Genomic DNA, 16,181 nt, shown 5'->3' on the forward strand with positions numbered 1-16,181 from the left:
CACACTCTCATTCCAACCACATTGTCCATCTCTGATTCTATTATGGCTTTCTTTTTGCAGTGGCCTAAGCCCTGGCTGGGCAATAGGATGAAGAGTACTTGGTTGCTATGGATAGGTGATCTAATATAGTTAATACACTCATGGCTAATCAGGTATCAATTATTTCATATAATATATAAATATTCAATATAATTTTAATATACATGGATCTACTATAATTACATATCACATATACAAATTATTATATATGGTCATATGTTATATTGTATCAATAGATGAACATTATATTTTAATATATTTAAAATTATGTAAATATTTAATATATTAATATTAATTTATATTTGTTATAAAATATAAATATTAAAGTTCACATTATTCCCTTCCCTCACATACAATATGTAGGTGAATGAGATGTAGGTAATATTCTAGGGCTATAACAATCACCCAGTATTAGGAAAAGTGCTATCAGAGACTTCTGTCAGCCTAGAATCCCAGAATCTTCACGACTATGGTTTTCCACATGCACCCAAGAAAAAGAAGGATGACATTCGTGGACACAGTAGCACATAATCATACTTTTAAAGGGGCCTAAAAATCACTTTAACTGGTTCAGCCTCTTCATTTTCCAGTGATCTAACTAAAGCCAAATAGCCAGTTAATGATGTATGGAGACTAGAACTCCCAGTGCCCCTGGATATATAAGCCTTCCCTTCCCATTTTTCCACTATCATGGTACCCCTCCTTCACCCATCCCTGCCATCATCCACTATCTGGAAAACACAGCCAAAAGAATAATAACGATTAGTCCTTTCAAGTTAGTAATTATCAAGAAGGGAAAAATGGGCTCAGGATTCTCTGGAAATGTTTCTATCTTAGAGTCACAGAATGACAAACTGAAATCCACACCCTATCCCATAAGATGCTCCAAAATATGAAAATCTTCTAGCTGGGACATCTGTCTTCCCACTTACCACCAGGGGTCATTCAAATGCTGAGGTCAGTCTTGCGTCTTCTTTCCCTCTCACCTCTCCGTGAGCTCTTTCAACACCTTTTATTCCTTTCAGTTTTTTCCACTTCCTGTTCTTCCAGGTGCTTCTCCTAGTTCTCATCCATCTCCCTACCTAAATTCCTTTCCCTCTGCAGAGGGAATCAACCTCAAGCACACTCTTTTGGAATGAGCACAGCCTTGGGTTAAGTCAGAACACCTGGATCCTTCCTAGTTATTCCAACTCCTACCAATGTTACCTCGAGCAAATCACCTTAACTTCTTCAGACTACAGATGGTTCCTGTAGTCATCTGTAAGCTGAGAACATTGAACTAAATTTTCTCTACGATCCTTTCTAGTTCTAAAACAACTATAATAATTCCAAATATTTTAAGTAGTTAAGTGAAATGGAGCACATAGAGGGAAAGGCTAAAAGTTTTCTAGCATCGCCTCAAAGTCTCTTCCTAACTTCTCATTATGATAGTTTTCTCTTGGGCACTCTTCAATCTACCCCAATTTGATTCCCAACTAACCATGACACCCACATTACTAACAAAACTACCAATCACCTTCTTTTTGCCAAGTCCAGTAGCTACTATTTAATTCTCATCCTACCTGACTTCAAGGCAGCATTCAGCACTGTCGATCACCAGCTCCTTATTAAAAGCCCTCTTTTCTCAGGCTCAGAGGCTTCACTCTCTTCCTGGTTTTCCTACTACTTCTATGACTGCACTCTGTTAATCTCCAAATGTCGGCACTTGCAGAGTCCAATCCAGTCCTCTTCTCATTCCATTCTTTCACCCTGGGCAATGTCATCCATTCCTATGCCTCCAAATGCTAGCTATATGCCTAGGACTCCTAGATTTGTATCTCCATCCCTGTCCTTTCTTCTTAGCTCCTGCTTGTATAGTCAACTACCAGCTTCAGAGTTCTACTGGGATATCTCACAGCTGCTTCAAATTCAGTATACACAAAAGGCTCAACTCCTATCATCTCCCACCACTCTTATTCCAGTTCCCCACCTTACAAAATGGTATATGACCCCCCAAATTCCTCATGGCAGAAATCCAGAAGCCACCCCCATCCATACATCCACCCATCAATTCAACACATTTGTCTCCATCTTTTTGTCCCCACTCTTGTCCAAATCAAAATCATCTCCAGTTGAATCTTGGCAACAGCCTCCCCACTTTTATCTTTGCCCTCTTGGGATATTGTCTACATCCAGCAGCCAAAGGAATCTTTTCTAAAATACAAATTTGGTCTTATCACTTCCCTGCTTAAAACCCTTCTGCAATGTTTCCTTAATGCACACTCAGTAAAATCTGAAATATTTAGCATAACATAAAAGACCATGAATCATCTGGGTCCCATCCACCTCAGACTACTCTCTCCCTGTTCACATGGTCCAGCTACCATAACCTTACTTCTGTTTCTTAAATGGGCCTACCTCTTTCTCACTTCTGGACCTTCACACACCTGCCTGGAATGCTTCCCTAATTATTCACCTAGCAAATTCCTTTTTCTCTTTTAGGTCTTAATTTAATGTTATTCTGTAGGAGATACATTCCCTGGCCTTCCATGTAAACTCACCTAGGTATGTGATACATCTCTAAAATTACCATATCAACTAGCCTTGTGTCCTCAAATAATGGCTGGTTTATTTGACTGAACAATAATCGGGGTCCTAGTTACAATATGTTCTCACATTCAACAATACATGTAAGCCTGGAAAAGCAACATATTAGAGCTCACACCTGCAAGTGTTCTTACAATTTTGATGGGCTTAAATTTAAAAAAAAAAACATAGTCCATCAGTTACATTAAATTTAATAAGAAGAGTTAACATAAGTACTAATCAACTAATTTGTTGAGTACCAGGTATCAGTATTAGCTTTAGTCTGACAGTGTTCTGCAATCACTGGTGAGAAAGAGTTGCACATAAAGATAAATTACATGCAACAATCACATGCAAAGTAGATAAATATTTTAAATTTATGGGGTTCACCCTGGGGGATTTCAAATTGCTTTACTTATATTCCTAGAAAAACTAGGAGATGAGAAGTACAAACTCTATCTTCTTGTACAAAAAACTGAGATTCAGAAATTAAGTAACTTCTTAATGGCTTACTGGAAGTATTAAGGTATTTTTCCAGTATTATCCAAAAATTCTTAGAGCATCTCCAGGTGGCTAAGGAGACAGGTTACTCACTGCACTTTACATGAAGGAACCATAACCATATGAGGATGATTTGCCTTGTATTACCCAGAAAGACGGTGGCCAACCAGGAACAGAAAAAGGTCCTGAGACCACCACCATGTTCCCTAAAGCACAGCATAGATGGAATCAAAGCAAGGAAAAACTTGAATAATCAGATACTAATTTAATTTGCCAAACACATGTATCCATTAAATTCAGTTATGAGCTTTCATTCTACCTTGAAAACATTTTCTTTATTTTTCAGTAGGAATCGAATTTCCTGTTAAAAATTTAATAATCAATTGGGGGGTGGGGAGTGATTCAACCCATCTATAACAATGTAATTCTATCCCTCTAAAGTTGGTATACTGACCAATATTACTAAAATTTAAAACCTCTTTTTATTCCCAGAAGTTTTTGGCCTTGTTAAAGTTACTGAGCATTCCACCATGAAAACAGTCAATAAAATAATATTTCATGAGGTCTAAGTAGAGTCTGTTCTTTCAAAAATCAACAGAGTATGAAGAAAGGTATATACATTGGATATAGCCCTTTGTATACCTGCCTTTTAATTCTAACTCTATGGAAAGGTAGAAACAATTTACCAGATTTGAAAACTTTTTAGGTATTCAGAGAAGTGAATTATTTAAGTCATCTATACTGCTGATTCAGTGGATGTCACTCACCACCCTCACTACCTTCACCTTTCATCCCACCTGGCAATCAGCAGCTCCAGGGATGAATGTTGGAACCTCCCGTGAACCTGTGCCATGGCAGGCTCTCACCTCAGTCCCCTGAATGCAATCAGCCGAAAGAGTAAAATAAAATAAGACAAAATAAAAATCTCACCAGCAAGCTCATGATATCAACAAGAGGGCCTCAACTGATCTTTATTAAATTCTTATTTCGCTCAGTCTCATCAGGCCCAATTCTCAATTCTCCCAATGATTTCTAATCTTGTGGTGATAAAAAGGGGGAAATATTTAGGTCAGGTTAGAATATATAGTATTATTTCTATACTGTTGCATAATCTTATTTAATTGGCATCTAAATTACATAATGGCCAGGAGGAAGCAGAATTATTCCAGTCCATGTGGCAGAAAGGGGAAATACATTTATATATGCATGTTTATACACATATACATATACATACACATATACATATACATATACATATACATATACATATACATATACATATACATATACATATACATATACTAGATTCTTGAATCCTTCTCACTGGCAGAAAAACATTGCATTCTTGAATCTGTTTTCCAAATGAAGCAATGTTGCAGGCTTTATTACACAATGGACAAGCATTTATATTTTACCCAGTACACAATTATGGTTAATATGCCTCTTCTTGGAAAAGAAGACAATTCAACAAATTAAAGATAATGTGTGTCAGAGCAGTCTAACAGTGAGAATTAGATTTCATACCCAGAGCTTAAAGGATGATAATGAGTCCAAAGGAAAAGAGAGGGGCCTTGGGAAATTCCACTGGACCACTGGCTTGAGTTTTCCAATAGAAGAATCAGTAGGTAGGCATGGTTAGGAAGGCAAAGGATAAATGTAGGGAGAAATGATTTAAGCAAATAAACAATATTTATGCCAGTTACGATTTTTAGAAAAGATAACAACCAAAGAAAATCATTGGTGAGGCTTCAATCAGAAATAAAAACAGCGAGTGGTGGGGTATAAAGCACTCCTGCTCCTCATGCCAGGTACAGCAGCAACATTGCTGTTGGTAGTTCTTAAGAGTTCTAAGGTGAATGACATGCTCCATTGTTCCCATTTTACAAAGGGAAAAACCCAAAATCCAACTATAAGTTGCTTCCTTCACCTATGCGATGATTTGGTGATAGAGCAAGTTTTAAACTTTTATTCTCAAACTGTTACTCTGCTTTGTCAAAGCCACTCTGCTTTGACAACACATGAATAAAACAAACAATAGACTCCCAAAGATAAACATCAACATGTCTCACAAATATGACCAGATAAAAAGCTTCTAAAAAGAAGCTCAATCTATATATAGACAAAACTGCTGTAAGTGTATTATTTCAGAATTTCTGGATCCTTGCAAAACACAATGCAAGTACCAAGTTCAATTTGCTATGGCTTACTGCCATCAAAGAACATCAACACCTAGGATAGGAAATGGCTCAAGAAGGCTTTAGCCCATACTATACTACCAGGGAATTCTCCACAGTTGGAAAACTCTCGGAAGGAATATCTGATTCTAGTTTCAACAACACACAGAACTATCAGCCTTCCTTGAAGTGAAAGAAATCTATATATAAATATTTAACTTCCCTGACACAGCAGGAGGTGTCAGGCAGCTACAGAGCGAAGTGCTGCATACTTTAGGACCTCTGGCCAGCGTTCAGCTGAGGCCATGAGGAGAAAGAAGCAGGAGTTGGGAAAGGTCTGCATGGGCTCAATCTGTTCTGGGAAACCTAGGTTGCTATTCAAGTACCAACTTTTAAACACCTCAATATATTTCTTTGAAGCGGTCCAATGTGTGGATACATTGTTTCTTTTAAGAAGGCTTTTCCTTTTGCAGTATTTGCCCAAGAGTTTCCTCTGTACACACTGTTTCTGAGCAATTGGAGTGAACAGCAGAGAAGAGGCCAGCAAAATGCAACCGGACACCTATATCCAGTGCTCAGAATAGCCCCAGTGCCGGCTCAACCCCTCCCTTCCCATCCGATAGGTTTTCATTCACTCCTTCTTGGCAATTACGTTTTATACCATTGTAATTATTTTAAAATGTCTACCAGACCCCACTTTGTTTTAAGAAAAATACTACCTTCTTCAATACACATGAGTAGATCATCCTAATATCCTCTTGTGAGAAATAGGTTTAAGTCATTATTTCATATCTGTAAAATGTTGACGTCTTGACTTCCAAAAAGACAAAAACCACCATTTCATCAGCTTAGTCTCTCTCTTCAAAAAACATAGTAGGAGAATGAAAGAGTCTAATGAAGTGGAGATGTTTAGGACCTTCTTTTTCTTATCAGTATAAATATATAAATTATATGTCAATGATCTTTGCAAAATCAAATGGGAGTAATACCAAGGATAAGATGAGAGGCTATATCATTTCATTAGAATAAGAGTACTAACATAACCAAACTTCTTTCCCCCCCCCCACCCCTTCTCTTTTCTTTTTTTGAGGCAGGGCCTTACTCTGTCACCCAAGCTGGAGTACAGGAGCACAATCACAGTTCACTGTAGCCTTGATCTCCTGGACTCAAGCAATTCTCTCACCTCAGCCTCCCAAGTAGCTGGTACTACAGGCACACACCACCACATTCAGCTATTTTTTGTTTGTATTTTTCTGTAGAGATGGGATTTTGCCATGGGGTTTCACCATGTTTTCAGGGCCATTCTTGAACTCCAGGCCTCAAGTTATCCTCCCACCTTGGCCTCCCAAAGTGCTAGGATTATAGGTTTGAACCACCACCTCAGGCCTTGAGAACCAAATTTTTTTTTTTTTTTGAGACAGAGTTTCACTCTTGTTACCCAGGCTGGAGTGCAATGGCACGATCTCAGCTCACCACAACCTCTGCCTCCTGGGTTCAGGCAATTCTCCTGCCTCAGCCTCCCGAGTAGCTGGGATTATAGGCATGCGCCACCATGCCCAGCTAATTTTTTTTTTTTTTTTGCATTTTTAGTAGAGATGGGGTTTCACCATGTTGACCAGGATGGTCTCGATCTCTTGACCTCGTGATCCACCTGCCTCAGCCTCCCAAAGTGCTGGGATTACAGGCATGAGCCACCGCGCCAGGCCCGAGAACCAAATTTTTAACAAAAGATATTTTTAAATATGCAACAGGATTATACAAAGTGATTCTACATATGTTTTACTTAGTTCATGTTATATATTTGTTTATTCATTCTTTCTTTTAACAAATAATTAGTGAATATCTACCTGTCCCAGACCTTGACATTTTTTTTTCCTTTCCTGAAAACAATCCTCCCGTAAATTCCATGCGTTTTCAACAACACTCCCTCTTAATGTCCACCAGTAGACATGAGAATCAGTAGAATTATTCTTCCATTGGGACAGATCAGTGCATACTTCCTACTGCATTAAGTTTTGAATAGAAGAGGAAAATCAGTACAGTATAGTATAATCACTTTAGAAGAGTACCAACCAAGCCTTCAAATGGAGACACATTTCAACCAATACAGTGTTACTTCGTTTTTTATTTTCTGAGCTGTTGGTTGAACATGATGTTAAAAAGAGGCCCCTCCTCATGAAGTCAGAGTTGCCAAGGCCTGCTGGGAGTTACCTAGCCTCACAGAGCCAAAGCCTTATCTCAAAGGATAAGGTGGAGTTTGCTCTTTTCCCCTATTGCAAAATATGAGACTATTAAGTAATCTGTTTATATCATACAGATCCAAAATCCTGGCCAGCTTTTTTAAGAATAAAACATCCATAGGATTTTCTTCTGTTTGGAAAAATCTGCCTGGGACTCTTTCTATCTCAACCTTCATTCACCCCCATGTAATTAGCAATTTCTCCCATCCATGTTTGAAATGAAAAGTGAGTGGTTGTCCCTCATGGTCAACACTTCTGGATCATTCTAGTAATGTTAATTTGTCATCTACAGACCAATTCTGTGGCAGCATGAAAGGGCCTGGGTGGGAGCCGGAGCATTTTGATAAAGAAATAAGTATCAATATCTGAAATACTGACATTTTAAAATAAGTATCCACAGTAACCACTCTCCACCAAAAATGTTAACTTTACATAACCCCACATAGTACGAGGCAACCAGTGGAAGAGAAGATTTAAAGGCCTCTATTTATTTTAAAGAGTAAAACTGGTACTTGGTTTCATTTTGAAAGAGTATCTCTTTAAGCTATTAACACATGAAGAAAATTATGTGACAATTAGGTTTAGGTCTTTAAATATATGCCACATAGATAAATTTATTTAAACAGATGACTCCTCTTCTGACTCACTCTATTCTTAGTGAGTTTTGCAGTTGATGGTTTTCTATTAAGTTTTTAGAACGTGGATTAAGTGTCATGCCACCCACTGAGAGTAAAGTTGAACAAGGTGAACTGAGGGCGTGGTTTGAAGTCTCTCTCCTCAGATCCACAGCATTCAAAGGAACTATGAGAGAGTATCTGATTTTTCTTGCCATCAGGCTGAGCTGAATCCAATCACCCCAAATTAGGGGACCCTAAGAATTTTTAAAGCATGAATATTTCAAAGTAACAAGAACTATCAGAACTTAGTTACTTTAATAATCATTTATTAAGAGTACATCTTATTTATGCAGATAACTGTTAAAAAAAACAAAGCTTTAAGTTTACTTTGCCAAGAATATTTACAAACATTGTAAACTTCTGTGTTTATTCTAGAAGCAAGAGAAATAACTACTTGCATAAAAGGAAATGTAAATAATAGCATAAAGGCAAAGTGTTCCAGCTCCTTGCCTTTTGAATTCTGACCCTTAAAACTGAGGCATTCACTTCTGCCATAAATGTGCCAGGAAGATACTTTAGAATAGAGATAATAGTTTGCTTCTCTTCAAGTACTCTCTTCTCTATGCAATTAAAAATATGAGATGGACTCATGCCCTTGGGAAGAAACATTCCCCTCAAAATTTGAATACTTCTTAGAGGTCCTTACCTAGGCCACCACTGGAACCATGGATATGCCATAAAACCCCTGTCCATTTCAACTACTTTATACTATCACCTAGAGCTACTATAAAATCAAAGTCCTCCCACACCCATCAATAAAGCAAGGTGAAAAGGCGGGAGGGTCAATCGGGAGAACACCAAATTAAAAAGGAACAATTTTGTTTATTTCTAATGAACAATAACTACAATTTCAAGACTATACTGTAAGACAGTCAGCACTGTTGAAAGTTACCCAGGAAATAACCATAAGCAAGCAATCCTACTGCGGGGTTCAGGATTCAGCAACGGGCAACTATCTAAGCATGTTTTGAAAGATGTGTAGTCAGCTCAAGTACCAATCAACATGAAAGACAGTCACTAAAATAGAGGTCTTATAAGAACAGGAAAATACATACATCCATTCGGCAAGTTTAATCATTACAAAACCAACACATTTCTTTAATTTTACAGATGTTTCTCCCACTTTTGGTTGTGTTTCTGTTTCTTCTTAAAGAAACCTGGCTACAGATTTGTGTGCTATTCATTTATGTTGTCATCTTAATTTTGTGCTTGAAAATCAAGGGAAATACTTCAGGAAATACACTTCTTAGTCAAAGCCTTAAGAAACAATATACAATATCTTATTGCAGTGCAGTACTGTCAATCCTGTGGACCTTACAAATTTGAGAAGCGATTTACATCTCTTGTGAACTTAGCTGGAATATTATTCTCAAAGGAAAACACATGCACACAGTGCATGTCACTCCCAAGCCTTTCTCTACTTTACCTGACTTAAAACTATAGGCTATTTACTCAAAGCTACATTATATCTCCTCTTTGACACTGGGACAGTGACCGAGTCACTAAAATGATGATTTAACATCATGGGTTCCAAGAATCTTAAGACAGAAGTTTTACTATTTTGCTTTTACCAGCTTGACATTTTCCCACAGCATGTTGTAAAAATGCAAGGAACCCATAAAACAATATGAAAGAAAATACTGTAGTTTCCGTTTTCCTAAGAAACTTAGGCATCAAACTCTTATTAGTCAGTCCCAAGAGCATAAATGCGGGAAGTTGAGGTGGGGGTGGAGGCGCCAATCCTCTAACACCACATGGGCAGAAGAAACTTACTAAAGAAACATGAGAAACAACATGAGAGCCACACTATTCAAACTGTTCCAAGTGGCACAGAAGCATCGCTTGCCCATTACTTGGTGTTCAGTCTGCTTGAAGAATCACTCCAGAACATACAATACTGACTCTCTTTTCCCCAAGCCCACCACCGTCTGGTTCAAGTCTGGGGCTGGCACTAAATGTTTACCATATGGCACCAGTCAGGCCAGAGTCTCCAAAACACAGATGAATTGTCTCTCAGGTGACTTTAAAATGTGGAATTGATCACATAATTTACCTGCAAGTTTCATTTAACTTTGAGTATTGCCTATAACCCTAGTTTTTAAAAATCTCATTATAAATATTAATATATATATATGTGATGCCTTCATATAATTATTTTAATAAATATTAATTCAGCTTTGCCTTCTCACTCTCAGATAAATAGCATTTTTCCCACATTATTGATAAGTCAGGAGATAGGAAAAGGGAATACCTACTGAAAGTATTATAGTACCAGATAAAACGCAACTCTTCTTTAAGTTTTTAACAGGCACTAGGAAACATTAGCAAAAGAGATCCTTGAGTTTTTTAAATAAAAAATGCTTGTCCATCTTCTCCTAACTGACATTCATTCATCCATGATTACCACTCTTAATATCTTCAGCTTAAACCCATTTTTCCTGCAACAATGGTATCATTATCCTTCTGTAATATCTATATCTTTACACTACAAGCTATAAGAAAGAATATTAAAGATGCTGCTGAATATATTTATATAAATCTAGCAGCTTTCTTGAATTAGTCATTGGAAGGTGATTAGTATTTTTTGTAAAATGTTTATTTTTGATGAAGAGGCACAGCTAACACAGGTACCTACTTAAAATAAGACTTTTTTAAACCAGGCAAGACTCATATTGAATCAGATTCTGATGGTCCAATGAAGTTCTTAAAATTACTTTCTGTGCTGAAGCAAAATGTAGAGATTTATAAAACCCTATAGAAAAGGTTTGGTGTTTAACTTTGAAAATGAAATGCATGAATGTTATTATATAGAGAGACATATGTATGTCAATAGACACTTTCCCAGACCCATAAAGCTCACCTTCTACTTCTTCTTCATCACACACATGCTTGAGGAAGGAAGCCCCTCTGTCCAGGACAGCTTCATCCTCCATCCTATAGTAATAAAAAAGAAAAAAAGAATGCTCAGACTTCTCCTGGAGCGAGCCACTTGGAGCAGCCCAGCTTCTGGGCAGGTTAACCTGCAAGCTGTTGTTCATGTTAGCAGGGCAGAGTCACTCTTCCTTTGGTGTCTGCTACTGCTTCACGCAGCTCCTCTCATCTGGTGCTGGAGAATATGCCGGTCCCACATAGCTTCAGTTCTAACCTTGAGAGGGCACCCACATAGACAAGTAAGAGAAAATAATCCCAATCCTGTAGGCAGGATGTTGGGGGCTCTCTCCTTTGGGGTTTTAAAATTTTTTTAAAAAAGGATGAAAGCAAAAAAAAAAAAAAAAAATACCAAGAGAGGAAGTTTGGTGTGTCTGGAGTGCTCGTGATGATCGTTTGTGGAAATCCAGCTTCAGTGCTTAGCTGCTCTTTAAACACCCACTGCATAAAATGTATACCCTCACACACACACACATATGCACACCCACCCACACGCAGAGAGCGACGGGGAGTTAGGCTAGTGCACAGTGGGAGCCTAGCTTCCAGCCAGCCTCTTAATACCAGCACAGCCCAGTATTCTCTGTTGAGTGGCAAGCTTTGAGTCACATGTTGGCCTTACGGAAATCTGACATCTGAGGATTATCCAGCAACCCGGCTTCGGCAATACACACAGATACATGCCACCCATTCATTCATTTTCCACATTCTTATCACACGTCTTTCTCTATGCATATCTTCCCTGTTAACTCTTCCCTGAAGGGCACAAAGTTCTTCATTTTGTAACCACATTATGCTGTCCTCCCGTCTCCTTACATAATAGGATCTACTCTGCGATTTCATACGCTAAATAAGACCTCAGAATCCATCCAAGGAATGACAGCGTTTTTAGGGCCTTCTGATGCCAAACATGCTTCTAGTTTACAGAATGAGTTAAGGTTTATTTCCACACTCTGCAGCTCCTTTTCATTGCATTAACTTTGATATACAGAATTCCATGAGCTCTATTTATAGTGAAAGCAGAAAGAAATCCTGAATTGCTCAAATGCTGCTTGTGTAGTACCAGTCTGGAAACAAAGAACTTTCTCTGGGGACAGCTGCTCTATGTCATACCGTACATGAGCCCTGCCAGAGGGCTCATTCTGTATTCTGTTCATCCAATTATAAGCTCAGGCATTGAATATTGTAGGTCTTTTTTCCATATAATCTATATAACTTACTCTTGTGCTTTAGATATTTGTTGTCATCTATGTGGATGTGCATTGAATTCATATTTTTGTCCTTACTATTTTAGAAGCATATCCATCTAACAAAGCAACCATCATAACATGAAAAGTAAGAAATTTGGTGTCAGGAAGCTCTCGGTTTAAGAAAGCTAGCTCTACCATTTAATAGGTGTGCCACCTGGAACAAAGTTTTTAGCTTTTTTGAGCCTCAGTTTTTCCATCTATGAAACTGGGGTAATATCAATCATGCATTAATCCAACACAATAATATCAACTTGGCATTGATGGCTTTGAGATTCGAAGTAGGTAACATACCTAAAAGCACACAGTGTAGGACTCAGCACATACATGTTTAATTACTGTAAGTTTCCTTCCTTTCTGTTTCCTTCGTTTTTACCCTGACCAATCAATGGTGGACAACACCACTAAGAAACTCATTACCTCTGGACACTTGCAAGATTTTTTTGTTTCAAGAATATTGGCCTTGTGTATAATAGCCCATCGTGATAACATATCTTTTCCCTTCTCTATACCCAAATTAAAAATAGAAAACTGAATGCAAGCAGGATATGGATCAGCCATCAAGATTTTAGTGGAAGAGAAAATTCCTTGAAGATTTGAGGCCAGGCATGGGGATTCACACCTGTAATCCCAGCAACTATAATCCCTCAAGAGGCCAAGGCAGGCAGATCACTTGAGGTCAGGAGTTAGAGACCAGCCTGGCTAATATGGTGAAACCCCGTCTCTACTAAAAATACAAAAATTAGCCAGGCACGGTGGCACACACCTGTAATCCCAGCTACTTGGGGGACTGAGGCAGGAGAACAAATTAAACCCGAGAGTCAGAGGTTGCAGTGAGCCAAGATCGTGCCACTGCACTCCAGCCTGGACGACAGAGTGAGACTCTGTCTCAAAAAAAAAAAGACTTGAGAAGTCAAGACCTTTATCAACTTTTCTAAGCCTATGGTTCCCATGAAGATTAAATAATACAGTATATTCACTGATTCAGCAAATATTTACTTAGTGCCTGCTGTGTTCCTTATACTCTTCAGAGAGAGGGAAATATATCCGTGAATCAGAGAGACAAAGTTCCTAAGAAATTAATAATGAATCGATGAACGAGGTAATCTCAGATAGCGTTAAGTGCTTTGTGGAGAATAAAATGAGGCAGGGACTGCTTGGAATAGGGTGGTTCACATGAGGCTTCTGGAGGACAAATGAGCACAGACCAAAATGACAGGAAGGAATCAGCACTGAATATTTGCAGGTAACATGTTCCAAGCAAAGGGAACAGCAAGAGCAAATGCTCTAAGGTGAAGACAAGTTTAGGATGTTCCAGGAACAGAAACAAAGTTAGCGCAGCTGGACAGGGCCAGAAGGTCACTTTAGCAGATGATACTGGATGGGGCCATGAAACCAGGGTAAGAAGTCAGAATTTTAGGTGTTGTGGGAGTCACTGAAGAGTTGTAAAATGGAGAGTGACTTGAACTGTTTTTCATTTTTAAAAGATCATCCTGGCTGCCATGTGAAAAATGGACAGTAAGGGGACAAGAAAAATTAAGAAATTATCGCAGGAGCCAAGGGAAGGCTATGGGAAAAATGAGTTTTTGGGGAAAAAACCAAGAGTTCCGTTTAGCCACTTGAAGAGTAAGATGCTTATTACACATGAAAAAGTAACCATCGGGTACACAAGTAGATATCTGAGTCTGGAGCTCAGAGGCTCAGGATAAGAGATAAAGATTGGGAAATCAATGAATAAAGCTGGTACCTGAAGCTATTACTAAATAAGATCATCCAGGAAGAAAATGTAAAAATCAAGGAGTGGACCCCAGACCAAGTGCTGAGGCCTGCCAACATTTACAAGCAGAGCAGAGGAACAAAAACAGTCAATGGGGTAAGAGGAAATCCAGGCAAGAGTGATGTCAAGGAAGTCACAAAAGGAGAAGAATACTGCTACCAAGTGACTGAGAAAGATGGAGAGAGAGATGTTAAAAGCATTTTTGTCATGATACCAGTGTCTTCCAATTGCCACATATAATTTTTACATACCACACACAGTAGTAGACACAGAGGAGGCATTCAATAGTTCTCTTTTCTCTTTCCTGCCTTCTTCCATTCATTCATTCATTCAGTAAATATTTACTGAATACCTACTATTTTCCAGGCACAATCCAAGGCACTGGAGTTAACAGTGAGAAATACAGACAAGGTACCTAATGCAATCACATCCACCTTCTTAAAGATTATCCCTAGCAATCAAGGCAAATAAATTCAGAAGACAAGAACCCATCCATTATACATTTGTAGACATAGATAAGGATGACAGTTTAATGGGGAAATTTTCTTAAGAGACCTCAGAAACAACAAAATCCTGAAGCCCTGTACTACTGCATGTACATGAATAGTGCCAGCTCCTCTTTAGAAAACAAAGAGTGGTTTAGCTCACATGACTGCTCAGAACTAACCCTTTCCAGTCCTATCAGGACTAACTCTTTCCAGCCTGTAGAATCCAACACAAATTCATGTGGAACATCATTTCTGCACCCCACCATTAATCAAACTGGTCTGAAAGCCTTTTTTCAAATTTCCTAAATAAAAGGTTGAGCCTTTGTGCCTAAGCCATTCCCAAAATTGCATGCAACCACCAAAGGAGAAGTAAAAGAAGAAAAAGTGATACAGTGGCTCAGCCTGTAATCTCAATGCTATGGGAGGCCGAGCGGGAGGATTGTTTGAGGCCCGGAGTTCTAGATCAGCACAGGCAACATAGCAAGACCCATCTCTGAAATTTCTTTTTTTTCAAATTAGCTAGGTGCAGTGGAGCACACCTATAGTCCCAGCTACTTGAGTGGCTGAGGTGCAAGGACTGCTTGAGCCCAGAAGTTCAAGGCTGCAGTGAGCTATGATTAGTCCACTGCATTCCAGCCTCGGTGACACATGAATTCCCATCCCTAAAAGAAGAAAGAAAAAAACAGAAAGGAAGAGAAAATGAAAACCAGCAACAACTGGAGGGGATAGTAGAAAAGTTCAGAAAAACCCTCTTCCTAGGCTGAGAAGACCATCCAGCCTAACTGAGGCACTGTCACTTGTTCCATCTGATGTAGAGAGTGAGAATAACGATTGGTGCATTCCTTGGCTCTTTGATGCATATTTCACATTCCCTCCAAGACTATACATAGCAAGTAATTAGAAACTTCGTTCTTTCTGACAGACAATGCAGAGCATCTCATAGCAGTCTCATCCCTGTAGGAAGCAAAAAAGGAGTGAGCAAGGCAAACTGAAAGTATAAAACCTGTGCAGCCACAGTGGCTTTTCCCCAGAGCAGCCCTCACTCCTCCTTAGAAGTAAGCCCAGCCTGGTGCACCTAGGCTTCTGCACAAAATACAGGAATTCATCACCTTTTCTTCATCTTTATGCCACAAATGTCAATTATTTGGGTTTGTGACCCTCCCCATCACAAATCCTCTCAGCAGTTGCTTGCTATTATTAGTAAGACAGAGATATCTTTTAAAATAAGCATCTGACCCAACTAGTTCCTCCTTCTATCAATAGGAAGAAATTAACTCATCCAGTCCTTAATCAGGCCCCCAAACCCATTCTTAAAAGTTCCTTTCACACACTCTGGATTCACCAAACACAAAGAAGGGAAGAGCATGCTTCTAAAAAGCTCCCTGGGTTGCTCACATCACCAGCATGAGGCAAAGTTCAGAATAGATTTGGAAGCTTCTCACCAGCATCACGGGGATAAGGGTCACACCAGTCAGTATAAAATCCACTCAGGGCCAATAATGCCTTCCCTCAAATAGGCCTGTGACCATATAAGTTATACCCTTTCTG

The 16,181-nt window shown here is 38.8% G+C and overlaps 1 protein-coding gene across 40 annotated transcripts in view; it reads right to left on the reverse strand.

Moving 5' to 3' along the window:
• Positions 1-16,181, reverse strand: part of SLC4A4 (solute carrier family 4 member 4) — a 498,924-nt gene that overhangs the window by 337,404 nt on the left and 145,339 nt on the right. For 24 of the 40 annotated variants that reach the window (XM_078367118.1, XM_078367121.1, XM_078367115.1 and 21 more), the window contains one exon: positions 11,057-11,130. Coding sequence is in view for 31 of the 40 variants with exons in the window: in XM_078367097.1 (XP_078223223.1) it covers positions 11,057-11,130 (74 nt within the window). In the remaining 9 variants the exon portion in view is untranslated. Of the gene's footprint in view, positions 1-11,056; positions 11,131-11,476; positions 11,707-16,181 lie in introns of those variants that run through there. The other 16 variants (XM_078367117.1, XM_078367120.1, XM_078367114.1 and 13 more) reach the window with 2 other exon arrangements.

This window comes from Callithrix jacchus, chromosome 3 (assembly GCF_049354715.1).
Source record: "Callithrix jacchus isolate 240 chromosome 3, calJac240_pri, whole genome shotgun sequence".
Lineage (NCBI taxonomy): Eukaryota > Metazoa > Chordata > Mammalia > Primates > Cebidae > Callithrix > Callithrix jacchus.